This window comes from Solanum verrucosum, unplaced genomic scaffold, assembly GCF_900185275.1.
Source record: "Solanum verrucosum unplaced genomic scaffold, falcon-dt-bn FXZP01000080.1, whole genome shotgun sequence".
NCBI lineage: Eukaryota > Viridiplantae > Streptophyta > Magnoliopsida > Solanales > Solanaceae > Solanum > Solanum verrucosum.
The window spans coordinates 399017-418347 of record NW_026020097.1 but is presented as its reverse complement, the minus strand read 5'-3'; the positions used below and the strand labels follow the sequence as shown (position 1 = coordinate 418347).

At 28.0% G+C, this 19331-nt stretch overlaps 3 protein-coding genes across 4 annotated transcripts in view; 1 reads left to right on the top strand and 2 right to left on the bottom strand.

The window, feature by feature from the left end:
* Window positions 1-19331, bottom strand: part of LOC125824818 (methionine aminopeptidase 1A) — a 60467-nt gene that overhangs the window by 30659 nt on the left and 10477 nt on the right. The window lies entirely within an intron of this gene.
* On the top strand, window positions 4456-7423 carry LOC125824815 (pectinesterase 2). The gene is made up of 2 exons (XM_049504165.1): window positions 4456-5377; window positions 6609-7423. Exons 1-2 carry the CDS (start codon window positions 4501-4503, stop codon window positions 7280-7282), a joined length of 1551 nt encoding a protein of 516 aa, XP_049360122.1. The 5' UTR covers window positions 4456-4500; the 3' UTR covers window positions 7283-7423.
* LOC125824822 (plasmodesmata-located protein 8) lies at window positions 15042-17897 on the bottom strand. 2 transcript variants are annotated; one of them, XM_049504174.1, is made up of 4 exons: window positions 17409-17897; window positions 17028-17329; window positions 15482-15589; window positions 15042-15259 (listed from the first exon to the last, which is right to left on the bottom strand). In XM_049504174.1, the coding sequence occupies exons 1-4, from the start codon at window positions 17885-17887 to the stop codon at window positions 15255-15257; spliced, it is 894 nt and encodes a 297-aa protein (XP_049360131.1). In that variant the 5' UTR covers window positions 17888-17897; the 3' UTR covers window positions 15042-15254. The 2 variants fall into 2 exon arrangements, with proteins under 2 accessions (XP_049360131.1, XP_049360132.1); XM_049504175.1 differs by lacking the exon at window positions 15042-15259 and having other exon boundaries at window positions 15476-15589.

The window sequence follows — 19331 nt, the reverse complement described above, 5'->3', positions numbered from 1 at the left end:
TTCGTACAGAAGAAAAACATTTTACAGACAATGTTTTTCAATTTTTTCGATTTGGTTAATCAATTGTTTTTTAAATAAATTTTTCAGGAACATAAATTTTTGTTTCATATTGATTGTGTTTTTCCCATCCTCTAACACCTCATCTTCACCCCCACCTCCTACCCTCATCCTCACTACCCCACCCACCCCACAACTATAGTATTTGTCTAGATTTTATCAAATATTTTTAGGATAATATTTTTTACTTATGTAATACAAAGAAAATAAGTAGAAACCCACTTGTTTTCCTAGAAAAAATTTCATTGAACTTTTCCCCTTTCAGAATGCAACCTAAGGGGTCATTTGGCACGAGGGATAAGGAATAACAATCTCATAACAAAATGCAAGATTATTTATCCCATAATTTATGTACTATAATGATAGAATATAAAAGTTATCACATATATAGAATGAGATATAAAATAACTTTATCTATCCCACTCCGATTACTAGGGGTGTGCATTCGGTTTTTCGGTTTGGTTTTACACTATTCGGTTTGGATTTTCGATTTTTGGTTTTGTAAAAGTGTAACCCAATCCGATCCAAAATAAATTTGGTTTGGTTTGGATTGGTTTTCCTCTATTCGGTTCGAATTTTTTCGATTTGGTTATTCGGTTATGTCAATAATTAATAACATATATAACCAAAGTAAGAATATTTAATCCCTTAAATATTCTTTCTAATATAAATCATAAGTAAAACTTAAAACACAATACTTATAAGTATACCTACTATAGATGTAATTCAAACATAAAATATAAACGTAATCATCATGAAAGACAATAACCAAAAAGGGACAAAATTGGTTAGCTCCAACTTAATTCTAAACTTAAACAATATATATATATAATTCAGTTTTTTTCGGTTTTTATTTTTTAAAATTCGAAACCAAACCAAAAAACCAAACAAAGTAATTTATTAATCCAAAACCAATCTGAAAAACCAAAAAACCAATCCAAATAAAAATTCGATTTGATTTGGATTGGTTATTCGGTTTAATCCGAATAGTGCACACCCCTACCTATTACCAAAACGACCCCTAAGAGTGTTTTAAAAGAATAAAGTTGAGCTAGTTGGTATTTGACACAGGAGTAAGGAGCTTGCGAATCCAGCCTTGTGGTATCAGGTTCATCCAAATCAAGTACTTTTGATGAACCAGAACATAAATTTATAAGTAAAAAAGTTCAATATAAGTATAGTAATAGTAGGTACAAATTCATAACTTTAAAATTATAACAACTAAAATACGCCCTTAAATGCTAAGCTTTTAAAGTTCAAATTCTGGATCCGTCTCTAATTTAAATAACCATAACATCAACCAATAATCATGTATGTATGAACACTTTTAAATTTATGATTTCCATGTAATTAATACGATTTAGATGTTTCTAATTAATTTGTTTATAATGTGAAAGCCCATAATACTTATTATATGAAAATACGATATAGCAATAATAATGGCGTACCACACACGCAATCAAAAGATTAGTTGCATGAAATTGATGTGCTTATACGTGATGATAAAGAAAATAAAACAACTCTATCCATTCAATAATTCAGTTATGATGATTTGACATATTTTCTTTCATTCATAATGGAAGCACCCAATAATTTCAATTCCTAGCAACTGAAACAGCTCCACCTTCCAAACTGTTAAAATTATTGTAGCCCGTTTATTTAATTGTCATTTTCAAGTTAGCTAACGTCAATAATTTAAACTACGTACAACGATATTATTGTCCATGTATACTCGAAAAAGTAAAAGTTATCTTTACGTGCATACATGACATAATAAATTAATTAAACAAGTCTTCGATCTTCATGACATTCGAAAATTCACTTATTTTTGGAGTATAAATGCTAACTAACAATAATTATATTTGGAATGTTAATATGGTAACTAATGATATTTAGTTCGAATTATCCACAATATCGTATTATTATTTATTTATCAAAGTTTCGAAAGGAGGGAATTCAATAATTTGGCTTTGATAGAGTAACTTCTTGTTAGAACCGAAATAAGTAGGTGTCGTGCAGAAGCTAACAAAGCAAACCTCGGAAGACCATGAGTAAGAAGACAAATGAAAAAAATACCAGAAGTAACACAATTATTTAACGTGGTTTAGTCAATCGATCTGCATCCACAAGAAGAGTTGAATAATTCACTATATGATTATAAGAGTATAAAATATTGAGAGATTAAACCTCATACAATTCACTCCGACATTTATTCTCTCTTATACTCTCATCAATACAACTATTCTAACATTATTATCCCCATCACAATATGTTTTTTTTAAAACATTGTTCATGCATTATATGTTACCCAAAATGACACGCTTCATATTGGAGCCTGGCAGTCAATTACTATAAATTGTAGGGCAGAAGTGAACAAATATGTTTGTCGTGTGAGTCAGTTGAGAATTCCATTTTTGTGTTTTCCGTATCCCTAAAAGTACATACATAGTTGTTCATGGTTTCACTTTTTAAAGACGTGCATGCATTTTCCAAGAATTCTTTAGCTTATATGGAACTTCCTAAATTGTCGTATAATAAAAAAAATCTACTTCAATAAATTAAACGTGAATAAAATGTCTCTTAATTTGAATGTTTTTACTACAAGTACATTGTCAAGTGTAGAAAGTAATTGGTACAAGTATACAATGTTACTTTACTTGCTAAAGGACATTTGGGCTTTGGCTAGAAAATAACTCTACGACTTTCTATATATGACTAATTGGACTTCACTAATTTTGTAAAAAAAAAATATTATTTGTATTGTCGGTAGAAATAAGTTAATTTTTGTTTTTAACATATATATTTTTTTGGATTAGGACATCATTTAAGGCCGATAATTTGAAAATGATATGCACTAATTTGAAGGTGCAACCATCACTCAACGCTCCCATAGAAAAATATGCCATATGGGGGCGCTAGCTAGCTAGAAATTAAAATTTCAAAGTCGGTTGAAAAAGTTTAATTTAAAGAGTTGGTCATTAAATTTCAATAAGAAATATGGACCATGACTTGAAACAAATAAAATGCTTTATTTAAGCAAATCTTGAGAAATTACATCAAAAGTACTTTGAGCTCTAATAAGTTATAGTGATACTAAAAGGTGGGATTTGTGTAATTTTTTTACCAAACGTAATACTAATAGCTTACTTAAAATATTCGCAATGCAATGTATTGATTCAATCTGTTATTAAATTGTTCAAGCTAGTTACCAGAAGCTAAGACAGCTTGAAATAACTTTGCTACACTAACTAATCGTGTGTTGGTCCGTAATTAATTAGACAGAAAATAATAAAAAGTTTTTTTCTAAATTTTTTGTATTAGGAGTACCAAAGATTTGTTTATGTTCTTTCGATATTATAAAAGGAAAAAAACAAAAATAAAAATGATATCATCCAATTATATTTATATCCCATCATAAATGTGGACGAGCGGCAAGTTCATGGAGCACCTTATCTATTATTGGTAGAAAGAATTTAAAAAAAGAGAAAGACCAATAGTATATCCACTACAACACATAAATGAATTTTGCAATAATTATTTAACGGTAACAATATTTATTTTTATATATATATTTAGTGATAAAAATAATAAATATAAATATTTCTAATCAGCATTCTATATAATACCACTAAAAGCTTTAGCAATTTTCGATGCAACAAAATTAATTTCAATTGCCACAAAAAAATAAAATCTAAAACAATAAATACTGCGTATAAACTAAAGATAGTAACATGTTTAGCTACCAACTTAACTGGAATAAGCTTAACTTAGCTACTATTTAGATGGTACATTTGAACACACGCAAATATTTTTCAGAACTTGAATTGAAAGTGTCTAATAGAAACACTCAATCATATGTTTAGATCTCAATTGAAATAACATAATGTGATTCGACTCTCTAAATAAAATTTACTAGCAAATTTAAGAGATTATCAATATATTAAGTAATAATTTAATGTTAGTTAGTTAGTTAATTAGTTAAAATCTAACATGTGGTAGTACATATAGGAATACACAAGGGGACGCCGCCCTCTCTAGCTTCCTGTTTTTCACTTTTTTAAGTTGGTACCTTGTTTCATCACTTTAATTTCCTTGTCAAGTCAACAAACAGTCTTTTTAAATAAAATAAAAAATAAAAAGTCAACAAACATACATAATTACCAGCAGAATTTTATATTTTTTTAAATTTTATATTTAAGATTAAGATTATTTTCTTCCAAAACCTAAGAAATTGCCACAAGTATTATTCTCACCATTCATGCCTTAATCCAAAATTAAGGAAAAAAGAAAAAAGAGGATGGTGCATCCCCATCACTTAGTTTTTGACATTCCTTTGTACCTCTTATATTCCTATATCTATATAAAGAAGCCAAAAGGCACCAAATACAATCACACTTGTCTCTCAAAAAAACCATATTACAAATTTATTACAAACTCCTTACCATGGCTAATATTCATTTGATTTTCCCACTTTTATTTATGTCTTGTTTCATTTTCCCATCCACCACAAATGGATACTCCAACGCAGTCATAAAAGCTTGGTGCACTCAAACACCTCACCCACAACCTTGTGAATACTTCTTATCACAAAATCCCAAAATTACATCTCCTATCATAAAAAAATCCGATTTTCTAAAAGTGTCACTAGACTTAGTCTTAGACCGTGCGTTACGTGCCCAAATGACCACATATTCACTAGGTCCAAAATGTCGCAACGAGCGCGAAAAAAACGCATGGGCCGATTGTGTTGAACTCTATGAACACACAATCAACAAAATCAAAAGTACAGTTGATCCAAACACTAAATGCTCAGCTACTGATGCTCAAACATGGTTAAGTACAGCCTTAACAAATCTCGAAACATGTAAAACAGGTTTCGAAGAATTAGGCGTTACGGATTATGTTATGCCACTAATGTCAAATAATGTGTCATCTTTAATTAGTAACGCTTTAGCTTTAAATCATGGTTATTCTACTGAAAGTAGTAATACTCAAGTTGATGGATTTCCAACTTGGGTATCTCCTGGTGATAGAAAATTGTTGCAATCGTCGTCGCCGGCTTCTCAGGCGAATGTAGTGGTGGCTACTGATGGTTCAGGGGATTTTAAGACAGTGAAAGAAGCTGTGGATGCTGCTGCCAAGAATAAAGGAAGTGGGAGATTTGTGATATATGTGAAGGCTGGGATTTATAGTGAAAATGTGGAGATTGGAGAAAAGGTGAAAAATGTTATGTTGATCGGAGATGGAATTGGAAAGACAATTATTACTGGAAGCAAAAGTGTTGGAGGTGGATCCACTACCTTAAGATCAGCCACAGTTGGTAAGTACACTCTGGCACAGTCAAACAGTTTGATCTTGATCGTGAAAGAAAAATAACATGTCATAATAATTGGCAATACTAAATATTTTAAGAAATAAAAGACTTTTTTGAATTTTAAAATTGAAAGGTATCACTACCATATAAATTGAGACAAAAGGTAAAACAAAAAAATATTGCATAATTGACAATACTAAATTCTCTGTGCTTTGTTTTTTAGTTTAGGATAAACATACATCGTATATTTTTTTACCACATACACAAATGATCATGTCGTACATAACTTGGGCTAAAAGGCAAAACTGAAAAAGGAAATTGAATTATTATGAGTTTGGGTTTTACCATGGTAACAAAAATAACTTTTAGCGATAATAAATAGACACATTAATAAAGAGTGTTAAAGTCTTTACCGGCATTAGTTAAGTGTCATTAGAGTCAATGTCGCTAAAGGCTTTAGGGACATATACAAAGAGTGCTAATTCCTGCTAAAAATACATATTTATTGGCAATTGAATTGTTGCCATTAATTAATTGCCGCTAAGGATATTTATGAGGCAGTATACCTTCTTTTTTCTGTGTCCGGGCAAAAACGTTTTTTAATTCCATTATATGTAACTTAAATCATTGAATAGTTATTGACTTCAATAATTAGGAAGGCAAAGCACCATAGCAACGTAGGTAGTACTTGTACTCCCTATGTTTCAATTATGTAGCATCATTTAACTGATAGAAAGAAATTAAGGGGAAAAATGACTTTTTAAAAAATATTTGTGGTCCAATGCAAATCCTAAAAATTTATATAGCTATAGATTATCTTATTTAGTGTAAAACAAAATTTTAAAGGTTCTCTCTCTAAACACACAGTATTCCTCTGTTTTGATTTCTTTGTCATGGTTACTATTTATATGGTCAAAAAATATTTTTCTTTGATAGTAATTTTTAAAACATTTTTGAATTATTTTAAATTGTTAGTTATTGTAGCTTATAATATTTTAAACATTAATTAATTTGACTATCATGCAATTGAAACAGAGAATGCGTGCCTAAGAAATGTACCTTCAATAGTTCTACCGTCCTAAGTATTAAACCTTAGAAAAAGTATGATTTGACAGTCAACTATATATTATTATTGGTTCGTACAAAAAACTACTAAAAATTAGTACTACTACTAATTAATGTAATTTGTATAGTTGCATATGCTAATAAGTATTATTTTAATTTCTGAAAATGTCAGGTGCTTCCGGTGATGGATTTATTGCTCAAGGCATAACAATTAGAAACACTGCTGGCCCCCAAAAGCACCAAGCAGTAGCCCTTCGATCTGGCTCTGATCTTTCAGTATTTTATCAATGTAGCTTTGAAGGGTATCAAGACACTCTGTATGTTCATTCCAATAGGCAATTTTACAAAGAGTGTGATATTTATGGTACCGTCGATTTTATATTTGGTAACGCAGCTGTTGTGTTACAAAATTGTAACATTTTCGCTAGAGACCCTCCGAATAAAATCAACACTGTGACAGCCCAAGGCCGAACTGACCCGAATCAAAATACTGGAATTTCGATTCATAATTGTAGAATCACTGGAGCTGGTGCGAAATCAGTTAGGACATATTTAGGAAGGCCGTGGCAAAAATATTCGCGCACCGTTGTAATGAAAACATTTCTTGATGGGTTGATTAATTCTGAAGGATGGTTACCATGGAGTGGTAATTTCGCGTTGAATACGTTGTATTATGGAGAGTATTTGAACACGGGACCTGGTTCATCGACTGGAAATCGAGTTAATTGGGGGGGTTATCGAGTTATTACAAGTTCAGCTGAGGCATCCAAATTCACCCCTGCTAATTTCATTGCTGGAAATTCATGGATTCCAGCTACCAATGTGCCATTCACTTCTGGTCTTTGATTTGGTATTTATCTTATATTGTCTTTGTTATTGTGGACTGTCATATATACTGATTTGAATTGTCAATTTGTAAGTAGCATGGACATAATAATTCATGTTGCTCAAATATAGAAATGTGTAATTGAGTAACTACTTTGTATTTGTAATTGTATCCTCCTTTGATTTTTGTTTGTTGAATTGAGAATATTCATTGTATACTACTAAAGTTCAAAGTTCATGACCAATGTCATTTTGATTGTTAGCTACATCTTTTTTTTTTTGGGCCACAAAATTGCTTGGAAACAAATATTACTCCTACGGTCTAATTTAACTTTAAAATTTTCATTTTTATCCTTATTAAAATGATTTTCAGATATACTTTTACTGACTTAGATCACAAGTTTTAAAAGTTTATTTTAAAAAAAATATCGTCTCAATTCAAATTATGTCATATAAAATGGGACGGATAGAGTACTATTTATAGTTGAGTTTAAGTTATACTCCCCCATTCCATTTTATATGACATTCTTTTTTTTCTAGTACGTCTCAAAACAAATTTCAACTTGCTATAGTTTAAACCAATTTAACTTTAAAATTCTCCTGTTTAGCCTTAATGAAATGTTTTACCGCCACATATAAATTTAAGGATTATTATAGAACACAAGTTTTAAAAAACTTTGTTTTAAAACATTATGTCAAGTCAAACAATGTCACATAAAATGAAATGGAAGGGGTATATATTAATACTTGGTTAGTGTACTTCAAAAAATGTATGTCACAAATTGCGCATAATTTCAAATATAATACTTGATTATATTGTTTACACATTAAAAGAGCGATAATTCAATCTAATTAATGGCGATAGGGAGAGGTAGTTAAGAGATCAACTCCGAAAAAAGCATAGATGAGGAGTGTCATTTTTAGTATATAATGCGCCTTAATTATTTATAAGATAATAAAAGGGTGCATTACATGAATATATTTTTAAGGAAATAAATAAGTTTTTTACTCTTTTTCTTTGTGTGTAATTTTTACATAAGCAAAAAATATTATCTTATAAGAAAAAAAAAATTCAAAATTTTAATCAACTGAAAAAAGAAAAAGATAAATATTTTTTTCCATAAAGTAAAATTACTTCAAACTCATTAATCATAACCACTTGGGATTAAAGTGATATAATCTCTCTCAATTCATTGGCCCCATAGGGATCCATCACTCACTATCCATGATGCCTCACCAGCTTTCTGGTACAGTTATGTGATTAGAAACATTATTATCCGCAAACATTTTAGGCAGAAACATAGACTAATATTGATAAGCTACATGTAGCGCTTTAATTAAACACTTAAATAATTTAATACAAGAGTGTGACAAGCATTTTTTCAATTGTAGTTTTCGGAAAATAATTAAGTAAACTGTGGTTATAAATTTAAGTATGTATATTAAGTCAAGAACACCACATTAAGTGCGCATTATCATGTTAACGTACCACACAACATGTATTACATAGGTCACCATCCAAAATAGTTACTTGATGGGGATTAATGAAAGTCTCTCTCAAATATTTAATTATTGACTAATTAGACCAATTATGTGTTTGCAATATTCATCATGATACTACCTAAATTTTATTTTATTTTCAACATTAATCATCCTGGACGTCTCTTCCTTACTTTATACATATTTTATGGTGAAGCATTATCTTATGTTTGATCCGATCTAGTTGTCGGGCTTATATATCCTCCAATTTAAAGAATTTATGTCTCGTTAAATATAAGTTTTATTTTTAAGAATGAAAATTAAAAATCAATCTATTTAAAGTGTAAAAATTAAAGATCAATCCATTTGAAGAGCAAATTATAAATACTCGATAAAACCCAATATTAACAAAGTGGAAGAAGAGTTAGTACTAGGGATGGGTGTTCTGTCAGTTCAATTTGGTTTAAAACTTTAGTTCGTTCTCGATTTTCGATAATGTTATCCGAATCCTACCTGAAATATTTTCAGTTCAGTAGTTCGGTTGTTACAATTTCGGTTATTTTGCAATTTGTATATCACCATATTCAGCTTTTTTGTATGATAATTGGGCTTTTTACAGTTGAAAGCAAACAAAAGTAAATGGACAAATTACTTAAGTACACAACATTACTTTACCTATTCTCAATATTTCCCTACTCTTTTACTAAAATACAAAAATCCCTTATTTTCCCCCAATTCAACTTAACCGGATACTTTATTAGTTTAAGTATCCACCCGTTATTAATTAAAGTATCCGCGCTGCTATATTATGCATCCGCCCTTTAATTTAAGTATCCGCCTGTTATTAATTAAAGTATCCGTGCCAACAACTTAATAATTTAAGTATCCGCCCTTTATTAATTAAAGTATCCGCGCAGCTATATTATGTATCCGAAAGACACTAAAAAAGGAATTTTTGGTAATTAATGAAAAAATAGGGATAGGAAGTAATTTCCTTCTTATACTATGTGATTTGCCTAATTTTTACAAAGTAAATTGGGAAGTCAACTGGATGTTGGTGTAATTTGTTTTGGGCCTATTTCCTTGGTTGTACCCAATATAGCCTAACTTAATAGTACTATTTAATTAACGGATTCGATTCTTTGGTTAATTAAATTTAAATTTTAAAAAACAAAAACCAAATTGAATAATTGAATTCTTAAAAATTAAAATTGATGTCCCAACAAACCAAAACCCATTTTTAAAAAATTCAGTGCAGACTTTCGATTTTGAATTGAAATATGCCTAAACCTAGTTAAGACAATATTCACACACACATATATATATAAAAGGAGAAGTAAAAAGTGTCACATGTCAGCATTACAAAAATTTTCCATTTTTTTGTATAAAAAATTTTAAAATACTTTAAATCTGCATTAGTTGGTAATTTTAAAAAATAACTTGTTCTACAAGTGAATAATAACTAACTAAATATTATCATTTTTTATATATATTTCCTAAAAATAATTTTTTAATCACAATTAAAATGTCAATTTGCAGTTTTGAAATACTTTCGAAACATGCAGTTTTAAATACTTTTGAATATAAAAAAAAAAAACAATGAAGCTTCACAATTAAAAGAACCCAAATTTGTCACACGTTGGCTTCTTTTTCAAAAATAATAAAATTTTAAGAGCCTTTAAATTTTAAATCACAAAAAAACTATCAATTATTTTAAAAAACAAAACTGCCAATTCAAAAGTATTGTAACTTTCACCCGCTTTGTCGTCATATAGATAGATTTTTCATTCTTTTCCACAATCTCTGTATCATTTTATATTTATTGATTTTCTTGAAAAAAAATTAGGGCTTCAATTTACAAAAAAAAAAAAATGAATGAAAGAAGATCTTTTAAGTTTTACCAAAAAAGAAAAAGAATGCAGATCATATATTTGTTCTCAGTTTCATATTTGTGTTGTTTCGAAATAAATTGGAAATGTGTTTTCAATTGATTTATCTTTTTGTTTTCTTTCTGAATTCGTATTATTTTTATCTACATTATAAAATTAGAACTATGATTTTGTAGGGTTGAAGTACACTTTATCACAGATTGAAGAATTTTCTACCAGGTAAAACTCAAAACTTGACAGTCTTTATTTCCCTTTCTATTATATATTTTTTATTATAAATAAAATCCAAATTATGAGATTTGCTACAAGAATTCTTATAAAAAATGTTTCTCCATTTAAACTCAACTAATGTCGTCATCAATTTAAGTGCATTAAAAAGGTATAGAGTTCTTCGATTAACCTTAAAAGTTTTTATTTAGTACTAAATTAAATCATCTGATGATTTTTTTTTATTTGATCATCCTTTCTTCTAAAGACGTGGAAGTCATAAAATGAGAAGAAACATGTACATGTTTAATTTCGTCATTATTATATTATTATTAACCCACCATTACACAAAAAACATTACATTCTCGAATTTTCAGTTTCAATTAATTAAATTTAAAATAGAAAACAAAAAATTATTAAAAACTATCAATTTACAAAAAGATGAAAAAACTAAAAATAAAAATAATAAAAGAAACTGTCAATTGACATAATCAAAAGCTGTCAATTTACAATATTATTAAAGTTTTTTTTCTAAAATTTTAATTTAAATTCTAATAATTTCTAGGACAATATTAAAAGAATTCTGAAAAGAAAGAAAAGTTAATATTATTAAAAGAATTTTGAAAAGAAAGAAAAATTAATATTGAATATTTAAAATATCATATTTCATAAAACCTAATAATGGTATTTAATAAGACGTCAATGTAATAATAATTAATTTAAACTAAAAGATAAAATATAACCAGATTAGTTTAATCAAAATTAAAATTAAAATATTAAGTAAATATTAAGGTTAAAACATAAAATACGCGGTCTTAATAGTTTCGATCCTATATTTTGAAAACTGTATTTCTATAAAAATATGCTTAAGAAAAAAATATATCATATTTTAAAATATATTTTTTATATCTACTTAGATTTTAAATTATTTTAAAGTTCTAATTGTTTTTTAATTATATATATATAAAAACAAAATTTCAAACCAAAAAAGTTTACTACCAAATAATCAACAAAAAAATAATAGTTGTAGGACAAACCTCCAAAATATTTGTACTTCAAAATAATTGATGGCAAAAATTGTTGTAGCATCCGCATACTTTTAAAATTCTTTTTAAAACAATCTTAATTTTCTTAATAGAGAGATTATTTAATTAGTTTTCTAATCTACGAAAAAGATTGAAGATATTTATCATATTTTTACGATCACATGTGTAATTCATGCTTCACATGTTATTGAATTTTTGAGTTTCAGTTCACCAATTATTCTAAAATTATGACACTCTATCAAAAAGAGAAAACTCACATAGTAAATTATTGAAAAATAATTACCGCATTTTATGATATTTTATTGGATTTTTGAGTTTCAATTGACCAATCATTTTAAGATTATGACACTCTATCAAAAGAAAACTCACACATTAAATTATTTAAAAAAATTGAAATAGCGTAAAAAAAAGGATTTGGAGTCTTTCAAATGTTTTTAACAAATAATCATTAAAAAAAATAACATAAAAGCTAATCTAAATAAATTGACATTTCTCTAACAATAAAAGAATTGACTTTTAATAAGTCAAAATATTGACAACCTGCATTTATTTTAAAATAATTTACAAAAAAATCAAATTAATTTATTTGAAACAAAAAATAAAAAAATAACCACAATGGATGATGGAGTCTTTTGAAACAAAATTATATTAAATTAACAAAACTAATTTCAAAATATGAAAGTAAAATAAATGCAAACATAAAAATAATTTTTTTTAAAAAATAACTGAAATCACGTAATAGATGAAATTTAGAAATATTAAAAATTAAAATAATGAAATCAATAACTAAAAAAACTAAATAAAATTAACCAAGAATTTTATTGTCAGTTATATAAATGAAATCAATAACTAAAAAAAATTTAAATTGAAAGCAGTTATTTTAAAAAAACTAAAATTAAAATTAAAATTTATTATTATCCCTTAAAAATTATTACTTAATTCACGTTATAAAGTGGTTCATGTGCCAACTTTTATCCAAAAAAAACTAAATAAAATTAAACTAGAATTTTTTTGTCAGTTAAAAAAATGAAATCAATAACTAAAAAACTAAAAAAAATTAAAATTGAAATCAGTTATTTTTAAAAAATTAAAATTTATTATTATCCCTTAAAAATTATTACTTAATTCACGTTATAAAGTGGTTCATGTGCTAACTTTTAGCCAAAAAAAAAACTAAATAAAATTAACCTATAATTTTATTGTCAGTTAAAAAAATGAAATCAATAACTAAAAAAACTAGAAAAATTTAAATTGAAATCAGTTATTTTAAAAAAACTAAAATTAAAATTAAAAGTTATTATCATCCCTTAAAAATTATTACTTATTTCACGGTATAAAGTGGTTCATGTGCCAACTTTTAGCAATTATAATTTGCCTACAAATTTTCTCATAAAAGATTAAAAAAAAAAATTGGTCTCTGCTTGATGTTGTTGTTGATTTACTTTTTGAATCATTTATTTGTTGATGTTGCGAAATTCAATTATACTTTCCAAACTCTCTACTCTTGCTGTTCCACAGATTCAACATGCGCATGCAATAATCAGATGTCTCCCCAAAATTAATATAGTTATTCCAAAGTATATGTAGAATAGGAGGCTCATTTTATTTATTCGAAGAAGTCAAATATAAGCAAATTTTAAAAGTTTGATATTGTGATTATTCTATTTATTTATATTTTGTCATCTCTATCTGTTACTCAATTATTATTATTATTATTATTTATTTATTGGTTGGAAAAGACGTCTTAATTTGATAGAATGTGTTTTGTGTAACCTTTTAAAATTGAATGGATAATTTAAAGTTATAAGATCTGCCACTTAAATTTGGTATAATTGGTTAAGAAAAAGGAAAAATTATAGAAATCCCACCTTTTAGTTTACTTATTACCATTATCCCCTATAAGTTTTACAAATTTCCAAAATCCCTCATGTTCGCGCATCAAATTAATGTTCAGTGCCTATATTATTGTATCTCGCACATCAGATTAATGTATCAACGCTTATATTATTGTATCTCGCGCATCAGATTAATGTATCAACGCTTATATTATTGTATCTCGCGCATCAAATTAATGTATCAGAGCTATATAAGTGGTGATACATGCGCGAGATACAATAATATAAGCGTTGATACATTAATCTGATGCGCGAGATACAATAATATAAGCGTTGATACACTAAACTGATGTGCAAAAATGAGGGATTTCTGTAATTATAAACTTTTAAGGGATAAATTGTAATTTTGCCTTAAAAGTATGTGATTTCTGTAATTTGCCCAAATTGTTGAATGGGACACACAAAATTAAGTTGTATTATACCACTACATATATGCTTTCCTTCATATAGTATTTATTACTTCTGTCGTGATTTTGTAATAATAAATTTTTTTCTTAAGAGGATTATTGCGGAAAGGAGCGGATTTGATAATTAAGCACCTCATAGAATGTCGTCTCTTATGCCAAATAGTGAAAGTTGATGATCATTTAGTAACTTATGATGTGAGATTTTAGATTTGTGAAAAAATTATATTAGTACTCAGGTGGTTAAGTATTAAATCGATATATATTCTCGATTTGATTATTTCTTTAACCTACTAATTAATTAGAACTAGAAGTAGGTTTTACCATTGTAATTTGACTGCCACATACCACACAAAAAAATATTTATCATTGACTTACAAAAATTAAATTAAAATATAAAAATAACATGCATCACATTAGTTCAGTCAAGAATTTTGAAGAGTGGTTTAGTGCCCCTTATTATTTCAAATTTTAATTTTAAATTGTACATTGAATCTCAAACTGATAAAAAAGAGATATTATAGTGTATAATATATATTCGAACAAATTGTATAACATAATCATTTTCTTTAATATTATCCACGCAATGCGCGAGTACGTACTAGTGAAACTTAAAAGAAGACAACATAAAACCTAGTCACTCAAGTAATATTTTATCGTAGAAGAATCTAACAATATTCTGGATTGCACATTCGAAAAGAAAATCTCTAAAATATTCCCACTAAAGATTGTCTCATTGAAATGTAATTGATTGATAAATTAAAGGATGACGATTCTTTATGCCAAAGTTGGTCTATCAGTCACTTAAATTTAAAATATATGCCAAAAGATGAAATTCAACTTTTTAGACATACCTAAAGTTTTGTGTCTAATATAAATTAATAAAAGTAAGTGGAACTCATGATGATAGCTTCTAATAAACAAAAATAGAAGTCCATACACCTAACAATTTGCATTTAATAAATTAGCAAAAACAAAATAAAAGTGGAACTCATAATTGCTTTCTAACAAATAAACCCACAGAAGTCGACCTTTCACTTCGTTGACCATGCTTAAGCTTCTCTTTTCTCTTTTTACCCTACAAAGAATCAAGAAAAAAAATAAAAATTTATAATATAATAATAAGACGATAAAGAAACTAAACTTTGATTCTAATTCAATTTCAAAAGTTAGTTCAAGATCTCACATATTTTGATCTGGCAACTAAAGTGTAGAGTGTGGCCGAAAGATATAATATAAGGTCAAACATCGTATAGAAATTGTGATACCGTAATAAATTAATTTAGTATAGAAATTTAACCCATAGATTTGCGGCAAACTGAGAGGAGAACGATGAAAACAGCAACGCCAGCTAATACTCCAACGATTATTGCCACTGTTTTCCCTACGTCATCGTCGTTGGATCGATCTGCTCACAAATTGAGTGAACATATATAATCAAAATTCATTTTAAAATATAATGTTAACAAGTCCCAACTCATCATTTAATTTAAAAAAATGGACAAAAAAGGTTATATTAATAGAAATACGGCATAAATTAACTTGGAAAAGATGTTACTTATTTTATATATTTTGACATTTCACAGCTTTAGTGAATTGCTTATTAGCCCCATTTGATTCTGAATTATTACGCACTTTTTCAATAACTGCTTCTAAGTTTGTAATTTGCGATATTTGGAGTGCTACTTTCAAGGCAAATCATAGAAGATATGATAAGCATTATGAATTCTGTTTTCTATAGGGATTTTGACCTACTTTCTTATACAAATGTTAATTTGTGCCATTTTGATATTGATATAAAGGGACTTTATGTATGTACGATAGGAACAAAGTGGAAGGTGAAGCTTAAAAGAAAGAGGGAATAACAACTTTAAAACACAAAAAAAAAGATATCCCAATGGACAAATTCACTAAAGATTTAAATTAAAGTGGATTATTCCTAACTTTATGCTATAGGAAAAGAATATTTTTGGATATAATTTGTTTTCGGAAAATGTGATTGATTCTTTTGCTTTTCTATCCTATCGTATATATAAGTGGCTTGAAACGTCCCTCATGAATTAATTTGGAAGAATTTGTTAATTTAAAACACAAACAATCACAAAAGAAAAAAAAAATCAATTTAATGAAATTCTAGCAAAGTTCTATAACCCTCGGTTCCAATTTAATTATTGTTTTAGCTCTTTGTACGCCCATTAAAAAAAATACAAGATAGAATTTATTAAAATATCCTATTTATTAGATTTTAAAAAAAAATTGATCAACATAAAAAAAAAATTATAAGGCTATATTTGAAAAAATTGCAAATTTTTAATCTTAAATTTCTAAGATGATATTTAGAATCATTTTTTTATGATCTAAAGTAATTGTAAATTGGGGACGGAGGGAGTAATTACAAATTTAAATCTTAAATTCCTATGATGATATTTAAAATCATATTTTTATGGGCTAAAGTTATTGTTAATTTGAGACGAAGAGAGTAATTATATCAAGAAGTTGTGACTCTAAAATTTAGTCTTATATCAAATTTATGCAATAGTATAATTTACATATTGAAAGTTATAACACTATTCATAAGAAAGCAAGAAAACCTATATTATGAGTCATGCACTTCAATATCATCTATGATTATCAAGTTCAATTTTTTATCAAATAAACCATCTATAAACTCTTCCACTATCCTTGTGTTACTTTAAAAAACAAAAGTACAAAAATGAAATAACTAACATCTATATTGATAGTACAAATTAAAGAATATTTAAACCATCAATAAATAAATAATTTTATTTTTCATGATGAATAACTAATTACTTTATACTATCAACGTAAAGAAGTTAAACTCTTACCGGAAGAGTGATAATAACCCGAACCCCAATATCTAGCATAACACTGAGCCAAATAAACATCAGCAGCAGCAGCATCACCACACATGTCCTTCAACTTCAAAACAGCCTCAGAAATACAAGCAGAACAATCTTCAGGAATCAAATCACCCAAACACTGTGCAAATCCTTCTATTGAACCCGACCCGCTAACCTTAGAACCCTTCACCCCACCACCACCTTGCATTAATCCCGCTAGAACTTCATCCCTACGCCTAATGAACTCACCGTCTCCTCGTAGTTGATTCTTGCTACACTTGTTATACCTGTTAAAATCATCATATAATATAATTAAGTAAATAAAAGTACGTACAGTTTAAATTTTTAGATGAGGCTAGTATATACCTTAAACTCGTGTCCGGTTTTCCAATAAAATCGTCATGTTCATATCTCACATAACAATCATCTAACTGCAAAATAGCACCAAAATTGTATGGACAAACTACGTTCATTTGTCCAACAGCACTTGCCACACATGTTGAACAGTCTTTTAATTGTAGGTCACCGTTACATTGATACAAACCATAAATAGACGATTCTTGAGGGGCTGAAGTGTCATTTCCAAAAGCATAACTATTGTAAAGAGATTGTGAAGAAGAAGAAACTAATGAGGAGAGTAGAGAATTTAAACTTTGAACAAAAGGAGAATTTGGTTGATATTTGTCTTGTGAACAACCTGCATAGATAAAAATGTGAGCTTTAACAATATGATTATTATTAAGAAGTAAGAAAGTGTAGAAGAAGTAAAGGAAGAAAATTGAAAGAGAAGAAGAGAGTTTGAATAAAGATAAAGAGTGTTGTGTAAGATTTGTGATGATCAACATTTTTATTTTTATTTTTTTTATTTGGGATTTTATGGAATTTGTCTTCCTTTTATATTGTTCATTTTTTGGCTTTGATGCTTTAATTCGATTTTGTGGACTTCGAGGAAAATAGTTAAATTAAAGTGTTGTGTTTTTAGCTTTAATTTTGTGCTCATTTGGTATATATCTTTGGGCCTCTTTGTAGAGATATGCTGTCCTTTAAGTACATGTACCTTTGGGATTGTTTGGTTGATGCTACAACCAATAACAATCTCGAAATAAAATAGGAATTATTTTATCTTGCGTTTGATAATGAATATTAATTAATTTTCGGATTTAGTTTATATTAAAATTATGGTATTAGCTATATATATCATATATAAGGTGAGATCAGATAAGCTAATTCCATAGAATATTTTTATCTATCTCATTTCGATAACCATAACGATGAGTGCAAGCAAGTGGATTCTAGATTATTCCAGGTTGAGTTGTTCCTTCGAATAAATTCTATAGGCACACGTATTCCTATCTTACTATTGTTATAGTTCTCAAAATGAGCTAGGTCTATGAGACCAGTCACTCACTAATTGGATGAGGTTACAAAATTTTCTTTTCAGCCTGTTTTAAAATGAGCACGGTTCCAGTTAGCCTCCTATAGCCTGATGGGATTAACTTGGGCTACCCCATTTAAATATCAACTAACTCAACTAGCAAAAAAAATAAAGGAGAAAATTTTAGAAATAGCAAACGTAATAGACATAATAAAACTTTCTAGCTATAGTTTCGATAATTGCGATTCATAGTTATAGTTTTGTTTGCTATGGAGGCTTCGGGTTGTATATTTCGCTTGCGAATATACAAATTCTGTATTTCCAGAATCTCTTTGTATATTTCGCTTGTCAATATACAAATAAGGTACTTTATTATGAATATTTTGTAAATCGTTTACCAATAGCTAGGGGTAAGCATATATCAAATTTTGTATTTATACAATCAGGAACCGAATTATACGAGTTCTGAATTTGTAATCAGGCGAATTATACAAATCAGGTGAATAACAAGAATTGGGGAAACTGTAGCTATGAATTGCAGTATTCTTAAACTATAGTTATAATACCTAATATAGGATAAATATTTGCTATTATGTATAATTTATTTTATTTTTAAAAAAAAAGTTACTATTTGTAATTGGTGAATGTCAATTGATTGTATTATGTATACATCAATTCATAATTAAACCCACAAAATTTCAAGCCCAATAATTTAGCCATACTCGTTGGATCTGGTTTGGTTAACAGCTTGGGCTTGAATCCAATTGGGCGGCAATTGACATTATTTGTGGGTCATGTCCCGACTAACCATTATGTGGCCCATCTCACATTAAGCTTTGGGGAATACCAGGGCTAAAAGAAGGGTCATTTGCACTTTTTACCCAATTTTGGTTGATATTTAATTTATGCCTTTC

Coding starts and splice junctions, on each gene's coding strand:
- LOC125824815 (XM_049504165.1), top strand. CDS start 4,501: ATGGCTAATATTCATTTGATTTTCCCACTTTTATTTATGTCTTGTTTC. Junction 5,378..6,608: donor CTTAAGATCAGCCACAGTTG/GTAAGTACACTC, acceptor TGAAAATGTCAG/GTGCTTCCGGTGATGGATTT.
- LOC125824822 (XM_049504174.1), bottom strand. CDS start 17,887: ATGTTGATCATCACAAATCTTACACAACACTCTTTATCTTTATTCAAA. Junction 17,330..17,408: donor AAACCGGACACGAGTTTAAG/GTATATACTAGC, acceptor TGATTTTAACAG/GTATAACAAGTGTAGCAAGA. Junction 15,590..17,027: donor GGGTTATTATCACTCTTCCG/GTAAGAGTTTAA, acceptor ATTTGTGAGCAG/ATCGATCCAACGACGATGAC.